Source organism: Arachis duranensis, chromosome 1 (assembly GCF_000817695.3).
Source record: "Arachis duranensis cultivar V14167 chromosome 1, aradu.V14167.gnm2.J7QH, whole genome shotgun sequence".
NCBI classification, from domain to species: Eukaryota; Viridiplantae; Streptophyta; class Magnoliopsida; order Fabales; family Fabaceae; genus Arachis; species Arachis duranensis.
In genome coordinates, this window is record NC_029772.3 from 87,737,448 (window position 1) to 87,753,657 (window position 16,210).

Consider the following 16,210-nt stretch of genomic DNA (forward strand, 5'->3'; position numbering starts at 1 on the left):
TTATTTGGAAATGCTATTTTGATTTTAATATTGATTTGGTATAGTGCTATTCTGATTTTGATTTGGTAATTGGTTATTTGAAAATACTGTTCTAATTTTGTGTTGTTTTTAATATTGAGGAGGTATTATTTGTTGTTAAAATTTCTATATGTTCTCATATCTTAAATATGGTTGATTATGTTAATGTTGATTCAATTGTTTTGTATATCTAAATAAAAGAATATTATGATATATATGTTTGTCTTCTATCTCTCAATTATTTTTAGTAAATATTATTAGTATTAAAGATGTGTAGTTTTATATTTGATTTTTTTTTTGTTTACAGAAAAACTATGTTGAAGGGGAAATCGAACTTGATTAAGGTCAAATTTTTAAGAGTAAATGTTACAGAGTAAAAGTCATGAACTTGTGGACATGATGATAAATCTATTTGCTACTTAGTTATTTTAACTCTGTTTTGTTATTATATTTTTTACAAAATTAGATGATATAGTTCAAGGTTGTCATGACTTAGGCTATAGTATTATGGTATTTTGAAAAATGATGATGATATAAGTACAAGTAGTTATGACCTAGACTAGTATTATGTTATCTTGCAATGATAATATAATATGATTGTGGATCTTACAATAATTTTTATAAGTTGAATTTGATGAGAAATGTTCAATTTTTTTTAATGACTTGATTCAAATAGTTTAGATTATTTATTGACACTAAATAATTAAAAAAATTAAAATTAATTTTATTCACGAGAAAATTACTATTATAAATAAAGAATTATATATATTATAAAATACAGTTGTCAAAAGTTACAAAAAATAATGGTGTTAAAACAGTTGCCAAAAAATGACACTAATAATAACGATTTTAAACCGATGTCTTAGACAACTATAAAATGGCAATAGTTTTAAAACTGTTGTCAAAAACGATACCAATGGCAATGCTTTAAAACTGTTGTCTTAGACGACTATAAATTGGCAATGGTATTAAAACAATTGCCAAAAAACGACACCAACAGTAATGCTTTAAAACTGTTGGCTATGTGAATAATAACACTATAACAATCTAAAATCGTTGTCTATCCAGTTATGGTTTTAAACTGTTGGAAGTTGAAAGAGAACGGTTCAAAACCGCTGCTTATCAAGTAACGGTTTAAAACCATTGTTTAAAATTTTTTTTTGAAACCGTTGTTTATGCCAGTATCTTTGGCAACAATTTTTTTTGTTGCTGTTGCCTTAGCTGAAAAACCGTTGTCTATGAATATTGGTAACGACCGCATATACTACAGATAAAAAATCATTACCAAAGCGTTGCTTAAAGTTTTAGGAACGATTTTTCGATCTACGACAACGATTTTTGACCATTACAAAAACCCTTATTTATTATAGTGAGTATGGATATAAAATAAATAAATAAAGAACTAAAAGAGTTGTTTAATTAATAAAAAATATATTAAAAACGAGCCTACAATAAAAAAGATGAGATCATATAAAATGTAATATAACAGTAGTTTGTGGTTTTAATGTTTGTTTCAAGTGAATTTCATAATAAAAAGGTTATATGACTAATAAAATTTATTATTTTTAGTTAATATTTAACTCAAAATATTGAGTAACATTGATAAAAAAATTGTTGGTACCCTAATTTTTCTCCTTTATAAATATATATAGACATAGATATCTACACATATTCATACATAACACAATTCTATTTTATATTAGGTGTGTTTTATGGTGTTTAACTTATTAATTATTTACTATAAAAATAAAAATAAAAGGTGGAGTCTACTTTTATCTCTCTTATCTTTTAAGCAAGTTAAATACCATAAATTTTCTTTTATATTATTACAAATAATTATCAAACATTTTTAGAGTTATTATAAATATAAGAATAAAAATATTATGTATATATAAAATTAAATATTATATATATTAATTAATTTATATATTTTGTGTGATTGATTTTTTTCCACATGGAGTATGCTTACATAAGAATACTTCCATATTTGAAATAAAAGCAGCCTACAAACACATATATGCATGGCATGCACTTCACTTGGTCCTGTATGTCTATTTTTGGCCACTACTATACCCTTGGAAAAAAGAGAGAAGCATAATCAAAGTTTGTCTTAAGAGTAGCATAACATGGCGGGAAATAAGGTTAGAATGGGTGGAACATGGAAGAACAAGAGGTGTTATCAATGGTCAACCGCCGTGGATTTTTGTCCCTCGACAATTACCTTCCCATAATAGAAAACCAACCTCAAACACCTCCCAACCACTAATACCTTTTCCTCTTCAAGCAAACCAAATCGCATTTAAATACAAATCACGTAACACACAAGTCCAAAATTGAAGGTCCGTTCATTCTTTTTGGATCTCCTAGCTAAGGCAGAGAGAAGTTCCTCTGCCTTAGGAAGCTCCCAAAAGATAAAAATGGCATTTCAAGATTTCGATGTCATCTCGGAACGTCGAAGAAATGAGCAGAAGGCAAAACTCAAGAAGAGGATCATCATGGGCGTTGTAGCCGCCATCGTCCTTGTAGGCATCATCGGCGCAGTCTTCGTCGTGGTATTGCCAGGAAATGACAGCAAAAGCAACAGCACTCCATCGTCGCATTCTCCATCATCATCTTCGTACTCCTCGTCGTCGTCGTCACCACCATCAATCGCAAAATCGGAGAAGATGGTGGAACTTGTCTGCGATGGTGCCGAGTACAAAGACAAATGTGAAGGACCTCTGTCAGATGCATTGAAGAACGACCCTTCCATGTCGCAACCCAAGGATATTCTCAAGTACTACGCCAAATATGCAGAGGATGCAGTTAACGCTGCCTTCGCCAAAACCGAAACCCTCAACTTCGAATCCCCGGAGGAGCAAGGCGCCTATGAAGATTGCAAGCAGATCTTCTCTGATGCCAAGATCGACCTGGAGGCCATCACGAACCAAGTATCCGGAGACAACATCGATTTGAGGAACATCACCAACAGTACTCCTGATTTGAACAGCTGGCTCAGTGCTGTCATCAGTTACCAACAAACTTGCATCGACGGTTTCCCTGAGGGACAGTTGAAGACTGATCTTGAGAACCTCTTCAAGGACTCTAAGGAGTTTGTTAGCAACACACTTAACATTGTTTCCAAGGTTGGTAACTTCCTCTCCTCCTTGCCATCGTTCCGGAGTTTGGCCGAGGAGAAGCATCAGTCGCCGCTCAATTTCCTGGACAAACGCGATGGCTTTCCTAACTGGCTTAGCCAGAAGGACAGGAGGATGTTGAAGGCTGCCGATAACAGGCCCACACCTAATGTCACCGTCGCCAAGGATGGCTCCGGGGACTTCAAAACCATCTCTGAAGCTTTGGCTGCCATGCCTAAGACATACGAAGGAAGGTGTGTATATTTTCCATTATTGTGTTTACGCCATCTATATATAGCAGAACTCATAGTTCACACAATGTATGAAAATGCAGGTATGTGATTTTTGTTAAGGAAGGAGTGTACGATGAGACAGTGACAATAACACAGAAAATGCAGAACGTAACCTTGTTTGGTGAAGGTTCCCAGAAGAGCATCATCACCGGCAACAAAAACTTTAGGGACGGTACCAGGACCTTCCTAACTGCCCCATTTGGTAAGTGAGCGATCGAATAATGCAAAAAACAAATCCGAGATATTTATTTAAGTCAAAATTATTAATGGTTATGGTACGGTATATGCATGCAGCTGTGCTAGGAGATGGATTTATTGGAAAGTCGATGGGATTCAGGAACACAGCTGGGCCAGAAGGACACCAAGCTGTGGCTGCGAGAGTGCAAGCTGACCGCGTGGTGTTTGTGAACTGCCGCTTCGAGGGTTACCAAGACACACTATACGCCCAAACCCACAGGCAATTCTACAGGAGTTGCATCATTTCCGGCACCATCGATTTCATCTTTGGTGACGCCGCAGCAGTTTTCCAGAACTGTATCATGGTTGTTAGGAAGCCAATGGACAACCAACAAACCATCATAACCGCACAAGGCAGAGTTGATCCAAAACAGACCACCGGCATAGTCCTCCAGAAATGCATCATCAAGGCTGATGACTCACTTGTGCCTGTCAAGGCCCAGTTCAAGAACTACCTTGGTAGGCCATGGAAGGAATACTCCAGGACAGTAATCATGGAATCCGACATCGGAGATCTCATTCACCCGGAGGGATGGCTTCCTTGGGCCGGCGATTTCGCTCTTAAGACACTCTACTATGCTGAGTATGCAAACACTGGACCTGGTTCCAAGACCGATGGTAGGGTTAACTGGCCCACCTATCATGTCATCAACAAGCAAGAAGCTGCCCAGTTCACTGTCGCACAATTCTTGAAGGGATCTTGGGTCCAGGGCACCGGTGTGCCATCAGTTCAGGGTTTCTATAACTAAGAAAAGAAAAAAATGAAAAAGAAAAAAAAATGAAAAGAAAAGGGATAATGTACAAGTGAATAGAAGTACAGTTGTTGTAAAAGCTAACTATCTCTTCCTGGCCTCCTCATAAAAAGATGAGTCTGAGATGTTCATCATATAAATCTTTTATTTTTTTTCATTTTTTCGTCTTGATTACTGCAGGTGTAGGAAAAGAAAATTCCTGCAAAATTTTGAAAGTATAAAATGTGCCACAAAAATTTTCTCCTTATTATTGCATCTTCTTTTCGCTGGTGGTAAATACACAGGATTATTCCAATATAATGCAAGTCATTATCATATTATTAGGATATTCTCACTAATTATTGCTTTATTTATCTTTCAATTTTAAAATAAGAAAAAGTTATCATTTTTAACTACAAAACTTTAAAATGATAATAAATTTAATTATAATAAAGAATATAATCATGCACAAGATAGCCACTTTGATTTGATAATCAGATGCATATCTGATATCTATATCTTTTTAACGTAAATATATACTAATATTTTACAAACTCATTATGCGTGTCAAACGGCATTTTTATATATAATAATATAAATCTATACCGAAATAATTTGGGCACACCATTATTGGTTTATTTATCTTTCAATTTCAAAATAATGTAATCATCCACAAGACAGCCACCTTGATTTAATAATCAGATGCGTATCATAAACACCTCTTGGTAATGTAGCTATATACTAATATTTTGTCAAACACTATATATGTCAAACCGCTTTTATATATAAATGTCTCGGAGATGATTCAAGAAGACTATAAAATATAATATCAAAACTTGTATATACTACATGAAAATAAAAAAAGTCACCTAAAAACGTTTAAAACGTCTTTTTTTAGAGATATTTTTATGTTATGTTTTAATTGGTTTTTGTATAATTTATTCGATATTTTTTTATCACATATCATTAAATTTTTTAAAAGATTTTTTTTCAAAAACCAATAAAAAATATTTAATTTAGACTAAAACAATTAAAATTTACTAATTTAAATTTTATTTTTATTTTTAATATAAGCATTATAAATAAATAATTTTTTTATAACAAGATGTAATGTAACAAAATACATATAATATTAATTATTTTTTAAAAAATTCTGAAAGGATGGTTTTTTCTAATAAAGTATTATTAAAAAATTAACATTACAAAAACTAATTTCAACCAATATGATATAACAGGTTATTAAATATATTTAATACAAAACACATTGAATATAAATTTTTATTGAGTTTAAATTTTAAATAATTTTTAATTGAATTTCAAATATTTTTATTTTAAAGTGTTAGAATATTTTAACATTATTTTTTTCGTATCTTTTTAATTGAGTCTTTGATTTTTTAAATTATAAACCTTATTTATAATTAAGAATAATATTTTAACACCACTAATTAGTCACACATATAAAAATACCAGAACAATTCTATTGTCATAATTATAATCTAACTTTATAAGCAATACAATACAATGAAACTATATATAAGTAATATAACTAAATTTTATCTACATCTATAGTCACATTTCATAAATAATATAATTAAATTATATTTATGTTTAAAATTAAAATATGAATAAAAATACAAAAAATTATCAAGATGGTTAATTTTTTTTGTTCATAATTTTTTTATTATTTTTGTTGTAAAAAGTTTAATTATTTTAATAATTAATTATTTTTTAAAAAAGATAATTGAATAACACAAAAAAATCTTATTACAAAAAATGAATAACACAAAAAAGTCTTATTAAGAGTAATTTATTTATATATGATTAAAAAATAATTGAATAATTATATACGGTAAAAAATTAATATTATTAAAAAATAAAATTAAAATTCATTTTAAAATTAAAATAAAGTTTATTTAAAAAAATAAAAATCATGTTTTTTTTTCTTTTTTCCAAAATTTATCTACGAATAATTCTATAAATATTTTATGATAAATAAAAATATTAAACTCGTACTAAAATTTATTCTAATAAAATTTATTTTTATTCTACTAAATGCTAAATAAACTATTGAAAAGAATTTTATTTCCTCCATTAGAGAAGAATGATAAACTTTCATACTTCTATTATGTTATGGCAATAATTTGGCTTGTTATTTTTTAATAATAATAATAATAATAATAATAATAATAATAATAATAATAATAAACAAGTATATCACAGTTAAAAAGGAAGCACGTCACCAAATAATTTATCATCCGAATTATATATGAATCAAATTGAAAATATGAGGGTTAACACTACAAAAATCGATAACAAGGTTAGTGACTTACAAAACCTTTCTTAAGATCTAACACTACAAAAATCAATAACAAGATTAGGGACTTACAAAATCTTTCTTAAGATCATAGAAAAAAACGTTTATATTTGTGTAATATATAAAACAATATATATATATATATATATATGAGCAAAAAAAGTCCAACTATTTTAAAGTAAATTTTTTTTTAATATTTGATTAAATGTTCTTGTATTTAGTACTTTTTTTTTTGCACTTCCTCTTAGTTAAAAATATAATCATTATAATTTTTTAGTTACTATTGCTAGGGGTGTTTACAATGGGATATGGCTGAAATTTCGATCCAATCTGCACTAAACTTATTAGATCAAATTCGATATTCGCACTTTTTATGCTTGAATTAGATATCAAATATATCCATAAAATAAAAAATATTAAAAAATTTTATTTTTATAAAAAAAGTCAATAATTTTTTTGTTTACATTTTTAAACATATTTACTTCTATCTTATTAGAGTGTGGATCCGATTCGATCCAATCCGATCATCTTATAGATCAGATCATATCCTCAAATTACAGATCAAATACGGATAAATACTGTAGATTTATATGGATATGATCTAATCTATGAACACTTCTAACTACTACTATAGGTTCATTGTTGCAAAAGAATGCTTCTTTTATTATAAATTATTATTAGATCTTAATTACCATTAAAACAACTTAATTGTCAACAAAGAGATAATACTTATTGATATCTGAAATTATGTTCGTATTTCAATCCATAGTTGTAAAAACCGAACTGGATCGGCTGGTTTGACCAGAAAACTAGTGAACCGAACTAGAATCGATTTACTCTTTGGACCGTTTAAGGAATATAACCGGTGTGAACCGGTAAGAACCGTTGCAAACCGGTCTAACCGAACTGGTCTGCTTAAATTTTTTTTTTAAAATGTCTCCACAAGGTCTCAAACAAAGAATCTTGGAGCAAAAGCACTACTTGCCACTTAGCCATCGCACTTCTAAATATTATATTTGACAAATACTAATTATATAGTATACATAAATATCTAATTTAATTTAATTTTGGTTTTTTCTATTTTTAAAATTAATTATATTTTAATTATATACCATTATTAATATAAATATAAATTTTACTAAAAATTTATTAATTTACTTTATCTATTTTATTGCTAGTATTGTGATTAAGGTTATTTATTTTGATGTTAGTGTTAAAATCTATGGATATTATAGTTAGATGATAGGTTTTGTGAATTAATTATTTTTTTATTGTGTCAAAATAAGATACTATTGTAGTCTTAAAATTTTATGGTTGTTTTATATTAGTTATTTTTAGAAGTTGAGACTTGATTCTTCATAAAATGTTAGTGAAAATATGTATTTTAAATTTTAATTTTAAGTTTTTTAACTATTTTATATTTTATATTTACGTGAGACTGGTTTTATCGGTTCAACCTGTGATTTATCGGTTGAACCAATAAACCAGTAAACCAGTAGTTTGACTGGTTCGATCACTGGTTTGGTTCTAACAACTATGTTTCAATCTAATTTCAAAAATTTTGATTTACTCAATTTAGTCTCCCAACTTAATAGTTATGACTCACATTGGTTCCTAATCTTATTTTTGTCACTGTCTCACAAAATCATTAACGACATCCTGAGATGGACTAACGACTGCTATATTATACATTCTAGCGACTATTTGATGTGACAATTGAATTTTTTTACCTTATTTTTTTCAACTAAACACTTAAAACCCTAATATGAGTCACAGATACCTAAATTAAAAAATCAAACTAAATAAATTAAAACTTTAAAAATAAGATTAAAACTCGAATATAACTTCAAAATAGAACTTTAACTTATGTAGTGATTAATTTAAATGAGAATCAAATAAATCAAAATTCAACATAATTTTTATCAGTGTTTTCAAATTTGAAATTTCTATACCAAAATTAACTAGAATTTTTCTTTAAATTAAAAATTTAATTATCTTAACTAATGTCCTAATTAATTACTTTTATGTCTTAAAAAACTGTATATGAGAAGAAAATAATTAATTTATCTACTTTAATAAATAGTTATTTTACTAAAATGAAAGAAACTATTTTTAAAATTTTTTTAAGAACTAATTAATATTATATATATTTTGTTACACTATGGCTCTCCTTTATATAGCTTATGATAGTTATCTTATCTTATCTTAATTACTTTTTTATTTATAAACATTTTAAGAGCTTGTTTTATTATATATATTTTGATAAATGTGATATATTTTTTTATGTAAATAATTTTTTAAAAAAATCTAATAGTTAATCTATTATTTTTTTCGTTTTAGTCCAAATTAAATGTTTTTTTATTATTTTTGGAAAGAAAATCTTTTGAGGAATTTAATAATATGTGATGAGGAACACCGAATAAATTATATAGAAACCAATTAAAATACAACATGAAAATATCTTTAAAAAAAGACGTTTTAAGCGTCTTTATCTGAATGGCCTCCAAAATAAAATTGTGAAATCAACACATTTATCTAGTAACAATAGTGTCTGGACTGAATTTTCATAAGAAAAATATAGGTAACCAACAATATTGATGAACAATGAATATATTAAATATTTATTTTACTAAAATATACAGATAGTTATTCTAATATTAAAATTTAAATAAATAATTTAAAAATATAATATATTTTTATTTTATTGGTGATTATTCATGTTATTTAAAAAAATTATTAATTACCTAACATAACATATTTCGATAATAGTACATGATATTCACTATTTTTATTATTTTAGTTTTTTAGATTTAAAATTTATTATACTAATATTGACATTCAATTTCAGTTATCATATTGATTTTTGAACACTTTTCAATATTAATTCAACAAACAAAATACTAAGTTAGCTTTAATAATTTACTACATCAAACACATAGTTAAATAATATCTTTTCGTTTTAACTCTTAATAAATAAGATAAAAAGAAGTCGTTTTAAAGAATGAAATGATATATAATGATTTGCATATCGTATAAACTCTTTTTTTTTGTCTTATCTAAATGCTAAAACGAAATGATGTTATTTAGTCATGTATTATTCAGAATCAATTTAGCACTTAGTTCACTGATTTAGTATTTAAAAAAAGTTCAAAAATTAATATGATATCCAAAACTAAATTTTAAAAATTAGTATAAAAAATTTTAAATTTAAAAAATTAAAATAATAAAAACTGTAAATTCAAGTGACTCCTTTAATAATTTATTCGTAATAACTCAGTTACAATAAAAGTTTTGACTTTAGAGAGCAATTGCACCTCCAGCTCAATAAAATTTATAATAATTGTATTACTATCAAATTTATCGTCAAGATTAAATTTAACGCAAGAAAACCTTGCTAATAAATAATTACCATCAAATTTTGAAATTTTAATACTAATTACCATTAAAAAGAATGACTTAAAAATTTTTAAAAATCATCAGAAGATTAGAATTTTAATTTCCACGACCAATAAAATATTTAAATATATTTTAATTAAAAACACATCATAAAAATAACACAAGGGTGAGATAAATCTTATATATTAATTTTTTTTGTGACTGAAATAAATTAAACAAAAAAAAACAACACAAACAAAATAAAGAAGTGCTTAAATAGAGGGATAGTACCGTTTAAGACTACTCTCAAACTCCTCTCAAGATGAAAGAAGCTCCACATGCAAAAGTTGTAACTTTATCGCCATCTTTGCCATAATATCTGCCACCATGTTTGCATCTCACATAATTAAACAAAAGTCAACATGCCAATTCCAATACATGATATCTCTTATTTTGAACACCAATGGATCAATAAACCCATTGAGTAATAAGATTAAATGCTTCCACACAATCCGTCTCACAAATAACATCTCGTTGACCCACATCTCAAGCTAAGAGATATCCTCTCCAAATAGCAAACAATTCTCCTTAAAGAATACTATTACTCTCAATCATTTCCAAACACCCCCTTTGCCAACTCCCATTACAATCTCTAATAACACAAGCAAAACCAACACTATCACCCGAACCAAAATAACTAGCATCACAATTAATCTTAAAAGTACTAATGGATGGAGGATTTCAAAAACCATTTAGAGTAGAGGGAAGGGACATACGTTGTAATTCAAAAAATTCCTAAGCTCCTTTTCTGAAGTTAATACCAGATAAATCACTTTTTCCGGAGACCAACTTTCATGATGATTAAAGATGTCATTATTCCTTGCTCGTCATATCCACCAAAGTCCCGAAAAAAATTGAACGAATGCTCTCTACTATGATACAAGAACTCTTATATATTAGTTTAATACCACACAATTAGTTCAGTGATAATAAAACTACATCATTTAGTTAGAAACGACACATAAATCTTTTTGTAAATACATAAAAATCTTTAAAGAATTACAAATAAAAAATATTAACTCACTCAATTAACAAAATACATTTAAATATATTTTAATTCTAAAAAATACATCAATATATTATAAATGATACAGGAACAATTATACTTTTTATATATGCATGAGTTCAATACGTTAGCGCGTCAGTACAATGATAACAAGTTAAAAGCACATCATTTAGTTAGAAATGACATAAAAAATTTTGATACACAAAAAATCTTTAAAGAACCATAAAGTTCAGAATCTTGACTCACTTAACTAACAAAATACATTCAAATATGATTTAGATTCAAAAAATATATCAATTTATTATAAATAATACATACATAATTAAAATCTCTTGTATATCAGTTTAATATCACACACTAAGTTGAGTGATAACAAAAATACATTATTTAGTTATAAATGATACATAAATTTTTGTAAATGACACAAGAAATTTTTGTGTCATGGTTATAAAATTTTTTATGTTACAATTAAAAAATTGTGGTATTCTTTTTTAATAAATTTTGCACAATTTAAAATTTCATCTCTTTTTTCTGTTTTTTTATTTTCTCTTTTTATCTTTTTATTATTCTTATTTCATCCGCTCTAATTTTTTTTAAGAAGATTAAAAATAAAAAATAAACAATTAATCAAACAAAGAAATTTTTTTTAAAAAGTAAAAAAACAACTGGAAAAGGAAAAAAAAGCAAAAATAAAAAGAAAAGGCAGCAATAAAAAAAGAAAATGAAAAAATACATAAAAAAAGAAGAAGGCACGTGAGAAAGAAGAAGTGTGTGATTCACATTCACGTTAGTGATTTTTGTTAGGTTTAAGCAAATTTTGTTGGATTTGATTTAACAACAATACTTAAATTTATAGTAAAATTCTACCAAAAAATCTAATTTGATCTATTAAAAAATGACATATAAACAATTTATTTTGATGACTACACCAATAATTACATTAAAAAGGAAAAAATTTGTATTTTAGATTGGTATTCGACATAAAAAAATACCATCTCATTTTTTAAATTTCACTATAATTTGTGTTAATCGAGAAATAAAGTTTATATTGTTAGGTTAGGTCATAAAGTTCAAAGCATAAAAAAGCCAGATGCTCTGCCAAATTACAGTAAGAAAAAATAATCCAATCTAAAAGAAGAAATAACAAATAGAAAAGAGAGAAAATTATAGAAATAAAATATATACAAGGTACATACTACATAGTTAATAATTTATCTGGATCTGATTCTGTTTGATTGTTCGGGTAGAAAGTAGATCGAATGATGCTGAGGTAGGTGCAACCGAATGAGGTAGGATTGGGGACTGAGTACGAGCTTCAAGAGCAAGATGAACGTTCGAGTTATTGTTAGATCAGTGGGTGAGACTACCTATAAAGACACTCTGATGCTAAAGTCAGTATACGTAAGGAGTGGAGTAGATTCCTCTTCATTTATACTCTATACTCGGATGAATCCTCTACGATTAGGCCCACCTGCATGGAAGCTTCTGCTAGCTGTTTATGTTTCCTCTGTGGAACGAGAGGTGACGCGCATATCGTCTCTTAGTTCGGGTCCATCAACCCAACGGATCAGTGACTTGTGACCGAACCCGAAATCCTTAATGGACTAGGCCGGAACAGATCCTATTATCACTAAACCACATCGGGCGGGTTTTGATTTGTGCTAATGCTTTCTTTTAGTTCATTTTGGGCAAAACAGTGTTTTTCACTTTTTTTATTTTTATCATTCTGTGTAAAAGCATTTCCAAAATACAGAATATGGTTAGTTCTATATATATGTTTGTTTTTGTCATGGTACTATTTATATACATTTCACTGGGTTTTCTTAACTACTCAAAAAGAGTAAGTGTTTGGGCGTAAGCCCAATATATTTGGTCAAAAAGAATAATTGTTTATCACGGTAGACTAGCAAGCAGTCCTCTCCTCACCCTAAGGGCTAAGCTTGTTGAGGAAGCTTATTCTCATTAATTGTTTTGGCGCCCCTCCCAACTCTTTTTGAATTCCCGCATTTCCCCCCGGTACCTCCGACCTCTTTCGCCATTTCCATTATCTCTTCTTCCTTCTCCTCTCTTCAAAGTGTTGTCTGATTTTCTGCCCGTGTACTGTGTAGAATTCACCTTCTTCCTCTCAGCCCCCCCACTTCTCTCTTTTCTCCCCACGTTTCAAAAAGACTATTTTTCTTTCTCTGGGGGGTTCTATCATACTCCTGAATCAGACATGTCAGCAAGCATTGAGCAGCAGCGCAACCAGAGAAGTGTTCAACAGCATGAAGAAGCCGAAGAGGTTCAACATGGACCTTTCCCTGTTGAACAGCTTCAGGTCACTAATCACCTTTTTTCTTCCACTTTTGTTCTCTTCAAATTACTTCTTTTATGCTACCTAATCACATATTTTTACCCTAATTGCTAATTGGTTGTAATTTTTTAGTGAAAAGTTCAGTCTTTCTTATGACTTCGATGCCCCATTTCATCTAATTTCGTAGCTATGATTGCTTTTTCATCGATGTGTTTTCCTTTGGTAGTTGTCCCTTTTTACTATGGGTCTTGTTTATGTTACTCCTTTATCTGTTTTGGAATTACCCTAGGATACTATATTGTTGGTGCTTCAATTTACAGCTTAGTGATCACAGTAGGTGATGATTTGACTGTTTGAGTCCCTAATGCGGGTATTTACTATTTACACAGGCATCAGGCATAGCTGCCTTAGACATTAAGAAGCTTAAAGATGCAGGTATTTGCACTGTTGAATCTGTTGCTTACACTCCTAGGAAGGATCTGTTGCAAATTAAAGGTATCAGTGAGGCTAAAGTTGACAAGATTATTGAAGCAGGTATGCACCTCCTGATATATTTTACTTTGCTAATACGGTATTTTCTTCAATTTCAACACTCAAGCGCATCAGCTATTAGCACATTAATTGTGAAGCCGTACTGATCTTCTGATGCTTGTTTATTGACAGCTACTAAGTTGGTGCCTATGGGTTTTACTAGTGCGAGCCAGCTCCATGCTCAGCGGATGGAGATCATCCAGATAACAACTGGATCAAGAGAGCTTGACAAGATATTGGAAGGTGAGACATCTCTAATAAAGGCATTGCTTACAAGTGGATTTTATGGATTGTGTTTTTCATTGATGAAGTGTCATAATTCAATATGATTTCTTCTACTAGGAGGAATTGAAACAGGTTCTATCACTGAGTTGTATGGTGAATTTCGATGTGGGAAGACTCAGTTATGTCACACTCTCTGTGTCACTTGCCAAGTATGTAGTTTCCATTTTCTTCACTGTTGTAGTAGTGCTTTTGTATCGTGTGGTAGCTGAACATAGACAAAACGATAATCTCTCTTTCGCTTAGTTTGCAGTAGTTAGACTATATCCATGGAGAATAATTGTTTTCTACCGCATATAGTTTTAAATTTGTGTTATTGTTGGTATAAAAATTGAATTAGAGAAGGTTTAGTGTCATGGTGAATGTCTAGTTCTCATCTAGTTGAGTCATGGCATGAATGTCTAGGTCTCATCTATGTGTCACTGTATTTTTCCATTCCCTAATATTCATTTTATTGTTTATGCTGTAGTTGCCCCTGGATCAAGGAGGTGGTGAGGGCAAAGCTATGTACATCGATGCTGAGGGTACATTTAGGCCTCAACGACTCTTACAGATAGCTGATAGGTATAATGATTGTTGATATGAACTTGGTGTCATCCTATGTTTGTACTCCATATTAACATTGCCAAAAGCTTCAGGTTTGGATTGAATGGGGCTGATGTATTGGAAAATGTTGCTTATGCTAGAGCGTACAACACAGATCATCAATCACGCCTTTTGCTTGAAGCAGCATCAATGATGGTGGAAACAAGGTGTGACTTCTGATGGTTCCCTTTTTTTTAAACAGTGGAGTACTGTTTAGATAAGCCAAAGTCAGGGTTTATATTTCAGTTGATGCATATTGATGCACAAGTGTGTCATGTCATAATCATAACTTCTTTCATATTGAATTCTTGATTAATCATTAGCTAATAACTAGCTTCAATAAATAATAACCGCCTAAGTGGCTTTTGTTTTTCTTTTCATATATTTCCAATGTCTATAAGATTATCCATGACTAGTGCCTGATCCAATGAGTGAAGAAGCTCAATTTGTTAATGTGTTTCTGTATTGAGTTGTCCAAATTGGACTTTGGAATCCTTGTTTGCATGGGTTGCAAAAAGTTGCTTGTGAAACTTACAGTTCAAGGCTGTTTGAACAGGTTTGCTGTAATGATAGTAGACAGTGCTACTGCTCTCTATAGGACAGATTTCTCCGGAAGGGGGGAGCTTTCAGCTCGGCAAATGCACCTAGCGAAGTTCCTTAGGAGCCTTCAAAAGATAGCAGATGAGGTAAGAAGGTCCATGTGGGCTGGAAAGTAGCTAACCTTGTTTTTAATTTTTTGAACTGATTTGATGATATGGTTTAGATTGCTGACTATATGACAATATGTACGACTTTTCTTAGTAAAACAGAACAAACTTTTCTGTGATTCAAACACAGCTAATAAATAGTTATGTACTTCTATTGCAGTTTGGTGTGGCTGTTGTCATAACAAACCAAGTAGTTTCACAAGTAGACGGTTCTGCAGTCTTTGCTGGGCCTCAAATCAAGCCTATTGGAGGCAACATTATGGCTCATGCCACCACTACAAGGTTCAAAGTCGAAAACAATGTGTTTTTACTTATAATTATGGCCCAGCTTGGTTCTTACGCTGCAAGTTAATTAATTTATTAAATGCAGGCTAGCTCTGAGGAAAGGAAGAGGAGAAGAGCGCATCTGTAAAGTGATAAGTTCTCCTTGTTTAGCTGAAGGTGAAGCCAGGTTTCAGATCTGTGGCGAAGGAGTCTCAGATGTTAAAGACTGACAAATGATATTCATGGGTATTTCAATGTCAAATTTTGCAGTATAGCTGTCTGGTGGCTGCTATTTCAGTTTGAAAGTTGGTGAATGTTTTTGTGATATCTTTCATAAATTCGTTGCTGTGATGTGATGGTCATGAAGATAGAAATTTGTGTGAATTGAAGTGTAGGAA

The 16,210-nt window shown here is 29.8% G+C and overlaps 2 protein-coding genes across 3 annotated transcripts; both read left to right on the forward strand.

The window, feature by feature from the left end:
• The first annotated feature begins 2,435 nt into the window (after positions 1-2,435).
• LOC107495985 (pectinesterase) lies at positions 2,436-4,413 on the forward strand. Its single transcript, XM_016117191.3, has 3 exons — positions 2,436-3,388; positions 3,469-3,629; positions 3,722-4,413. Exons 1-3 carry the CDS (start codon positions 2,436-2,438, stop codon positions 4,411-4,413), a joined length of 1,806 nt encoding a protein of 601 aa, XP_015972677.1.
• An 8,659-nt stretch (positions 4,414-13,072) lies between these two features.
• On the forward strand, positions 13,073-16,051 carry LOC107495807 (DNA repair protein RAD51 homolog). Of its 2 annotated transcripts, none has more exons than XM_016117005.3 (9): positions 13,073-13,467; positions 13,833-13,977; positions 14,107-14,217; positions 14,317-14,408; positions 14,726-14,820; positions 14,895-15,008; positions 15,398-15,527; positions 15,709-15,830; positions 15,919-16,051. In XM_016117005.3, the coding sequence occupies exons 1-9, from the start codon at positions 13,366-13,368 to the stop codon at positions 16,040-16,042; spliced, it is 1,035 nt and encodes a 344-aa protein (XP_015972491.1). In that variant the 5' UTR covers positions 13,073-13,365; the 3' UTR covers positions 16,043-16,051. The 2 variants fall into 2 exon arrangements, with proteins under 2 accessions (XP_015972491.1, XP_020998588.1); XM_021142929.2 differs by having other exon boundaries at positions 14,943-15,008.
• The last annotated feature ends 159 nt before the right edge of the window (positions 16,052-16,210 follow it).

What these genes read in the sequence shown, in the direction of transcription:
- LOC107495985 (XM_016117191.3), top strand. Translation starts at nt 2,436, where the DNA reads ATGGCATTTCAAGATTTCGATGTCATCTCGGAACGTCGAAGAAATGAG. An exon ending in CCTAAGACATACGAAGGAAG is followed by an intron (nt 3,389 to 3,468) that starts GTGTGTATATTT and finishes ATGAAAATGCAG; the next exon opens with GTATGTGATTTTTGTTAAGG. An exon ending in CTTCCTAACTGCCCCATTTG is followed by an intron (nt 3,630 to 3,721) that starts GTAAGTGAGCGA and finishes ATATGCATGCAG; the next exon opens with CTGTGCTAGGAGATGGATTT.
- LOC107495807 (XM_016117005.3), top strand. Translation starts at nt 13,366, where the DNA reads ATGTCAGCAAGCATTGAGCAGCAGCGCAACCAGAGAAGTGTTCAACAG. An exon ending in TGACAAGATTATTGAAGCAG is followed by an intron (nt 13,978 to 14,106) that starts GTATGCACCTCC and finishes GTTTATTGACAG; the next exon opens with CTACTAAGTTGGTGCCTATG. An exon ending in GCTCATGCCACCACTACAAG is followed by an intron (nt 15,831 to 15,918) that starts GTTCAAAGTCGA and finishes TATTAAATGCAG; the next exon opens with GCTAGCTCTGAGGAAAGGAA.